The sequence below is a fragment of the Ipomoea triloba genome, chromosome 13, assembly GCF_003576645.1.
Source record: "Ipomoea triloba cultivar NCNSP0323 chromosome 13, ASM357664v1".
NCBI classification, from domain to species: domain Eukaryota; kingdom Viridiplantae; phylum Streptophyta; class Magnoliopsida; order Solanales; family Convolvulaceae; genus Ipomoea; species Ipomoea triloba.
Window position 1 is genome coordinate 25,693,089 of NC_044928.1, and position 9,070 is coordinate 25,702,158.

The window sequence follows — 9,070 nt, forward strand, 5'->3', positions numbered from 1 at the left end:
CTTGAGTCAAAATTCAGTGTTAAGACATTACTTTTGCTGATGAGAGAAGAGGTTATCTTTTATCCATAAGGTAAGGTAGTAGGAGAATTATTATAGGCAGGTGCAACTTAAAATATTGTACGAACGTCCCAAGGAACACCATTTCGATCTATCACTTTTCTTCATGCTTTCCAATTTCTACCTTACAAGGTGAAAGTGGTCTGACCAATGGTTTAAGGATTTTAAACAAGGAATTGGCTATAGTCAACGCTAAAAGGTTTGTGTTCTTTTGCTTTGACTTGAATCTACATTTCTCATTCCCAGGATTTTTCACTACTTTAGCAAAAAAGACAATTGAGTTTTTAAAGTCAGGGAAAAGGCTAATACAAAAGGGTTAACCTTTGAGTTATGTGTTTTCTTTGTTTTTTCGTGTAATACTTGAAAACATGTTCATATATTAACCTTAAACATTGGTAATGATAAAAAATGGAAGCGGAGTGCGTGTGGTATGGCGCAGCCATGATGTCCTCGATATGTGAAAATGGAAGCTTTGCATTTAATGAAAGCTATAATTAGGTGACTCAAATTCCAATAGTCATCATTTGCCAGATTTTTTACTCCAAAACTCTGTCGTTCCTTCACCAACTCCATATCCCCTATCTCTATCCACACCTACGTATGTATAGTAATTGGAAAATTTTCACTATTTCAAAAAAAAAAAAAAAAAAAAACTAACTGTGTACTAATACTTTTTCCGCACACAACTTTTAGTCCTACAAACAAAATTTTACGGTGCGTTTGGTTGGATGAAGAAATTAGAGGGGAAAGAATTGTAATTCAATGAATAAAGTATGAATTGAAATTACAGTGTTTTTTTTTTTTGAAATTACAGTGTTTGGTATATAGGAATATGAATAAGAGAATTGAAAAGTAAGAAGTGATAAAATGACTAAAATGCCCTTACGTTGTAGTATATGTTGTAGTAGTAGTAATAATAATAATAATAATAACTCCTTCAAAAAGAAGAATAATAATAATTCTTCAAAAAAATAGAATAATAATAATAATAATAATTCTTAAAAAAAGAATAATAATAATAATAATTTTTTGAAATTTAAAAAAAAAATACAAAGGTATAGGAAGAGGGACAAAATTGTCTTTATACCAACACAATTGCTCCTTCTCTCCACCGAATTGCAATTCACGGGGTACCAATTGCAATTCATCATTTGGAGGGAATTGCAAGGGGAATTGCAATTCCCTCCAACTAAACAGTATAGTTTGGAAATTCATTGAATTGCAAATCCTCCCAAACTACACTCAACCAAACAGGCCATTAATGTTAACACTTAGAGTTAATTTCACCAGAGGTCTTTGTCTTTGATAGAAATTATAACGTTAGTCCCAAATTATTATTTTTACTATTTAACATCTCAGACTATTTTTTTTGGACACTTTTAGTTTTTTCGTGATTCTTTCTATTTTTAGTAAGGGCATTTTTGTCTTTTTATATTTTTTCTTTTATTATTATTTTCGGTTCCAACCAATTTAATTGGTTTAGGACTTTAGATAACCTCTGATTTTTAGTAACCAGATTTTTCAATCGATTTTTAATAAAGTCCTAAACCAATTAAACCAGTTGAAATCGGAAAAAATAAAAAAGGAAAATTATGAAGAGACAAAAATGTCCATAATAAAAATAAGAAAAGTCATGAGAATGACTAAAAGTGTCCGAAAACTAACAGCCTAAGACTAAATTTAGAATTGCCACGAAAAACAATGGACATTTGGTGAAATTAACTCTTAACATTTGTATTGAAACTTACATGAAAAAAGTAATTTATCTTTACCCGTCATGGCAAAGAGTCAGATTTGAGAATACATTCATACTATCAGTGTACATCATGCTCGACTTCTCTGTTGGAGAAGAGGATCGGAATGGTCGTCTTCTCCAGTTTGTTCATCTTCTCTATTGGAGAAGAAAAACATATGTTGGAAGTTTAACAATAGACAAAATGAAGTTCAACGGTCGCCGAAAAATTAATGACCGGTTGTTTCAAGTAAACAACCGATCATTCGGGTTTAAATGTATCAAAATAAAAAGTTTGTGTGTTTAATTGAACTTTTTAATGTTGGATGCCTTAATTGCTCTTTTGAGTAAATTTTGATGGCTTATTTGACCATTTTACCTTATTTTTATCTGAATTCTATTACATGCATTTCCTATTTCTACTTCATTATTTTTACTTAATGATGTGGCAATTATTGATGGTAGGCCTTTCCCATTAGTAGATTTTACACAAATTTAAAGAAGAAATTAAACTTGCCAACATGGATGAGAGAATGTAAGGAGAGAGAGAGTGTTTCAGAACTCCCTACGAATATATGTTTTTTTAAGATTTTGTGGGGCCCACCAAATCAATGCTACAAGCTGTAACGTGTGTGAAGCGCAAAATTAGTGCCCAATCTGGCGTGTGACCCACCAAATTAATACTACAAGCTGTAACGTGTGTGAAGAGCACAATTAGTGCCCAGCACGTGACATGCACGCGCCAAGCTGGGTGCGTTAATAATTTTTTTTAGACCTTTCATTTTTTTTTCTCACTTTGTCCTCTCTCATCTATCCTATTTGGCAACCTAAAAACTTGTGCTAAATAATTCTATATATTACTAGCATTATTATGGTCCATAAATATGCTCTATTTACACAAAATCGCTACTATTTCTTTTGTATCTACACGTAGAAATACTCTCGTCCCTTCTGATTTTCTTCTGAAACTTTATGAGTTGCTGTTTTTCCTTGTCTCTATCCTTTGTGTTTATACTCTGATACTTATATATATATATATATATATATATATATATATATATATATATATATATATATATATATATATATATATNATTTACCACTTTTATTCGCACAGTTGGCGGAACAACGTAAGACTTCATTTAATTTAATTTCTGATTTTTGCTGCAATTAGTTTAGCTATTTAGTATGATGAATTTTAATTATTGGTTTACATGCATTAGGAAAGTGATCATGCAGTCCATTAAGTAATTATATTCTGTTATATATATATATATATATATATATATATATATATATATATATATATATATATATATATATATATATATATATATATATATATATATATATATATATCAATACAAGATTTTTAAGGAGTTTCCAGTTTGCTTTAGTTACTCTCTCTCACTTTATGGCAACTTCTTTGAATCCTCTAGCGCAAGAATGGAGGCCACAATGCCATTCCTCTTGTTCTTCTCTCTTTACCTATCTAAAAATAGGTCACCGCAAGAATGGAGAGAGAGAGTTTTTTAGAACTTCCTGAAAATATATGGGTTTTTTAGATTTTATGGGGCCCACCAAATTAATGCTACGAGTTGTAACGTGTGTGAAGCGCAAAAATAGTGCCTAGTCTGGCATGTGACCCACCAAATTAATGTTACAAGCTGTAACATGCATGAAGAGCAAACTTAGTGTCTAATCTGGCACGTGACATGCACGCACCAGGCTGGGTGCGTTAATCATTTTTTTGGACCTTTCATTTTTTTTTCTAAATTTTTCCTATCTCATCTATCATATTTGGCAACCTAAAAACTTTTGCTAAAAACTTATCATTTAGGATGTGCTTAGTTATTTTCATAATGTGTCTTATTACAAATGTCAACATTCAAATTTTTGTGAGAGAAAAACGTTATGAGTAAAATTTGATAGTATTAGTGGTATTTACCTTTTTATATATCACTATATATAGAACTAGTTCTTTACTCGTGCGATGCACGAAGATTTTTTTTATTATTACGAATTTAAATACAAAAATTAAAAAATAAAAATATATTAAAATGTAAAATATAATAATATATTTGAATTTTCATATATTTGGTCAAGTATCAATAATCATAGCATACAAACTTAAAATTTAAATTAAAATTAAAATTTCGTATGATTAATATAATCTCTAATCATGTACATATTTATATACATTTATAGAGAAAATTTTACACAATTAAATTGAACTATTCCTAATCGTATTTCATATATATTTTAATTATAACAATATGAATAATAACTAAGAAAATTATACTTAGAAATTAAAAAATAAAAATTTTAAATTTTGTATACGTGATTTTAGACTCTGATCAAACACAGTTTTTATATGATTGTGTAATACAGTGTATATAGAAATAATATTTATTAATATGTATGTATGTAAATTCTATAATATAATTTTTATAATTATAATTTATATTGATATATTATAATTAAAATTAGAAATTTAAAAAATAACATTTTAATTTTGTATGATTAATATAGTGCATAAGTTTATGTATGTGTGCATCTTTAAAAATATAAATATGTATGAACACATATTTTGTTAATTTTATAATTTTGTTTTTAATTAAATTCTTTATTTTATTAATTATAATTAAGAAAATTACATTTACAAATTAAAAGAATTTAATTTTTAAATTTATATGGATTAATGTAGTCCTTAACTATATTAGATATTTAGACAATTTTCATATTTTTTGAGTTTTGTGGGGCCCACTAAATTAATTCTACAAGCGGTAACGTGTTTGAAGCGCAAAATTAGTGTCAAGTCTGGCGTGTGACCCACCAAATTAATGCTACAAGCTGTAACGTGTGTATAAAAAAAAATTAAATTATGTGCTCAGACGGGCTCAGTCACTGCGCCTCACGCACGTGAGGCGCAGTGAGGCACATTGACTTTTCTCCCGGTGGGGCCCACCTTAGCCTGCCAAAACACCTATTTTGTAGGAGAAAAAAACTTCCAAAAATCACACCCTTTTGCATTTGTCAAAAACCAAGACATTGGATTTTACTATTCCAGCCAAAAGTTACAATTGGGGAAGGCCTTCTGCACCCTGTTGGCTGTGCATTCGTGACTATTTCCTTTAGGTGCAAAAGGAGCGACAATTTTCTCTCCTATTAATGGTAATGATAAATTGATTAATGATCACTTATGAGAAAAAATGCATTGTTAATTCTGAATAAATTGATTGTTAATTATTATAAAAATTACAATATTTTAAATAAAAATGTAATATTTATTAGTTTAAAATTACTTATGAAAAAAGTAATATTTATGAAAGAAAGTAAAATGATTAGAGTGTCTCTACCAAAGTTTTTTTTTTTTTTTTTTGGCAGAGTATAAAAACTTGGCAACCAATGTCAAACATGCTTTTTTGTGCAAAAATTTCTCTTGCAAATTCAAGAATTTTACTGGAGAAGAAAAAAAAAAGAGCGCAAAAAGCATGTATGATGTTGGGCGCGTGTTGTCCACGCGCTTGCTGGGACGCGTCAGAGTGGCCGCCAGCTGGTGGCCACTCTAGACTTTTAGGTAAGCTTTTGTTTTATTTTGTTTTGGTTTTTCTTGGTGTTGCCAGATTTCGATATTTTTTTCTTTTTCTTCTTTCCTATTTTCTTTCTTATTTACAATTACAAAAACTTTTCAAAAATCACAAAAAACTCTACTATTACGGATACTTTTGTAAGGAACGCAATTCATATGAAAAGTGAAATGTTGATATAGCTAGCTTGCACGAATTTAACTCGATTGGTTTAGTATAGTATTTGAGAGAAGTGAAAAAGAAAAATATTGGGGTAGTGTGTACATATTTAATTTTTTGATTTAGTAGACAATATTAACAAATAAGAGTGACAAATTAAAAAAAAAATAACAGTGTAAGAATTATGTCCAAAGTTAACAAATTTGTGCATGGGGATTGAACAAATGGCAAGATATCCTTTTCCATTCCATTGGTATAAATGTATAATATAGGGTTATAGGATAGGATGTAATAAACTGAAGAAGCGAAGAGGCGTAGAGCAGTAGATACTAGATCATCGTAATTCTATATATTACTAGCATTATAGTCCATAAATATGCTCTATTTACACAAAATCGCTACTATTTCATTTGGATCTACACGTAGAAATACCCTCGTCCCTACTGATTTTCTTCTGAAACTTTCTATGAGTTGTTGTTTTTTCCTGTCTCTCTCCTTTGTGTTTATACTCTGATAATTTTTTTTTATATATATTAATACAAGATTTTTAAGGAGTTTCCACCAGTTTCCAGTTTGCTTTTGTTCATCTCTCTCACTGTATGGCAACTTTGAATCCTCTAGCGCAAGAATGGAGGCCACAAGGCCATTCTTCTTGTTCTTCTCTCTTTACCTATCTAAAAATAGGTCACGTCAACATACTGCCGGCGCCGGCGCCGGTGGTCGGATTTCCTGCCGCCGAGGGGTTGGCGCCACAGTGGCATCAATTTTATCATGTACCGTACGATCATTTCTCTCTGCACCAGTCTCAGCGTGACGGCGGCCCTGCCGCCGTGAAAAAGGCTTCGCCGCCGCCATCCACCCGACGGAGAGACTTGAAGAAAGTGGCTCTACTACCTCCCAGGCTGAGGGCGGCGGAGAAGAGTAAAATCTGGAGACGAAAGGTGAAGCCCGAAATCGGAGTTTCCGCCGCCGACAGAGGTGGTTCATCGTCTCCGGTGTCTGGTAAAACCACCGTCATGATCAGGAACATCCCCAATCAATATCAGTGAGTCTTTAATCTTTCAAGTCCTCGATTTTTGAGTTTCAATTCAAAACCCTAAAAAGAAGGGTTTTGAAAACGTTAATTTTTGTCTTTTTCCGTTGAAAAAGAATTGAAGATCAATTTTGGGAGAGTCTGAGGAGACTAAGTTATCCATTCTAGTGCAAGGCATATACCCAATGTTTTAGCATAGGTTATTCTGAGTAGCAGTCTATCTCAGCCTTATTGTCTAGCCACTGAAGAGAAAAGGGCAGGCATAGTAAAAAGCAAGTTATTGCACTTTCTCTTCACTGTCTGTCCCTATCCCATTGCATCACTGCTAAAATTATATTTGCCTTTTACTATTCTCTTCCTTATTTATTTCCATTCATATATTTAATTGTTTAGCATTTAATGCTCTTGATTCTTGGAAGTTTTTTTTTTATTTAACTGGAAATATGCATTTTCTGCTAAAATATGGGTGCTTTAATACCTACCTGGTTTAGCAACTATTTTTTTTTTTTTTTTTTTTTATTATGATGTGCTCAGGAGGGATAGCTTTATGGCATTTCTTGATGAGTATTGCCTGGAGAGCCACCTGCAGTATGATTTCCTTTACCTCCCAATGGATTTTAAGTGAGTTCTTTTCCCTATGTTTATCCTAGAATTGAAGCTAGTGAATCTTCATTAAAACAAAGCAATGAAGAGTTCATTAATGGAGATAATCAGAGTGTCAGATCGATTAGCCTTCTGATTTGAGCTATTTTTATTGTTTTTTTCCACCTTTTTTTGTGGGTTTCGAAGGACAAACAACAATGTTGGATATGCGTTTGTGAACTTCACTACTGCATCTGCTGCTGCGAAGATCCGGGAGAGGCTTCAGAACCATGCTTGGGGAGTTTTGAGAACTCCAAATGGTTATTTCACTTCTAAGAAGATCTGTGTTGTTGCCTGGGCTAGAATCCAGGTATATAAAGAGGTTCTTTTGATTTCTAGATAAAAAACCACCTTAAATTCTTATTTTAAGATATTCAGCACTTTCTGAGTTTATTATATATGCTTAAAATTTTCAGGGTAGAAAGGAGCTTGTTAAGCATTTCCAGAAATCCAATTTTATCTGCTCCACGCCGGACTTCCTGCCGGCGGTGTTTTCTCCACCCCGGAATGGTTTGCCTAATTGTTCTGAACCGAAGCCCATTGGAAACCTGATGGGTAATGTTCGCTCTCCGAGTAAGGCCTGAGACTGGCTTTCTTTGGTTGAGTAGTGTTGTTGTTGGGGCTCTGTATGTACATTATGACTGAGTTTCTTTGTTGTTGTTAGTGTGGTTTTAGGGGTTTTTATTTCATCGTTTTCGGGAATGTTTAGGTAATGTTTGTGTCGTGGATGGCCTGTGTTTTGGTTGTCAACCTGGGTTTGACTTAATCCGGGGTGAAATGGAAACACGGCCTTATCTGTACTGTCTGACTCATGTTTTTTATATTATATATCAAACTTTAGTGCTGTGTCAAATACTTGCTTTGCTCAAGCTTCCTTGGCCGTTCATTCATGTTCGGATTGATCGCTCTCCGGTGTGGTAAACCGGACGGGTAATATATATATATATATATAGAAATCTGTTCAAACGTGGCCGCACCTTCCTGTCGGTCGGTGCGATTCACACGACTCAATGTTATAAAATGCACCACTCAATATTAGAAAACGCACAACATGTAAATACACAAAAATATCAAAAATACACCATAATTTTTTGTTTCTAATTATGCATTTTTAAATACTGTGTGGTGTATATTTTCATACTTATGTTGTGTTTTTGGGTTATGTATAATTAACGGTGCATATTTGTGTGGTGCTTTTTTGATTTATTTTTAAAAGAACATTTTTTTAAGAATTGTATAATTAAAATTTTAATTATTTTATTTAAGTATAAAAATAAAAATATTTATAATAATATTAAAATAATTTTAGTTATTATAAAATTTAAAAAGTGAAAAAATAAACTCTCATATCTGGCTATTTTCGCTGAAAATTTGAGCCATCCAAAGAACTACACTGGTTTTCGCCCAAGCACGCTGACCTTGAGTTTAATTATCCTTATAGGCATTATGAGGTTAAACCTCACTTAGGACCGAATGAAGAATTGGGAAGGTCTTACATTGTAGCAGATGTGGTACATCCCAACAGTTACAAACTCGAAAGAAAAAACATTGAAAGGGTATGGAATTCAGAGCATTTGCTAGTATTTCCAATCAATGTTATTTTGTAAGGTGGTCTGACCCCTTAAATTGCATTTCATATTAAAGTAGCAAAATTTCGTCACATGCTGCTCATTTTACTACATTTTGAGGGGGAAGGAGGGGCCTTGGCCGACCCCCCAAATCAGCTCCATAGCTGACCTACCAATCGATCACAAAGGCCGACCTCTCGATGGTCACAATTTTTAGCCCACCTCATTTAAGTGGCTAGCATCCTAGGGCGATACGAGGTCTGACATCGCCTATCACCGAACATGTGAG

The 9,070-nt window shown here is 32.6% G+C and overlaps 1 protein-coding gene across 1 annotated transcript; it reads left to right on the forward strand.

Annotated features, from left to right (window-relative positions):
* Positions 1-6,137: 6,137 nt before the first annotated feature.
* LOC116001410 (protein terminal ear1 homolog) lies at positions 6,138-7,797 on the forward strand. Its single transcript, XM_031241290.1, has 4 exons — positions 6,138-6,583; positions 7,106-7,192; positions 7,361-7,523; positions 7,630-7,797. Exons 1-4 carry the CDS (start codon positions 6,138-6,140, stop codon positions 7,795-7,797), a joined length of 864 nt encoding a protein of 287 aa, XP_031097150.1.
* The last annotated feature ends 1,273 nt before the right edge of the window (positions 7,798-9,070 follow it).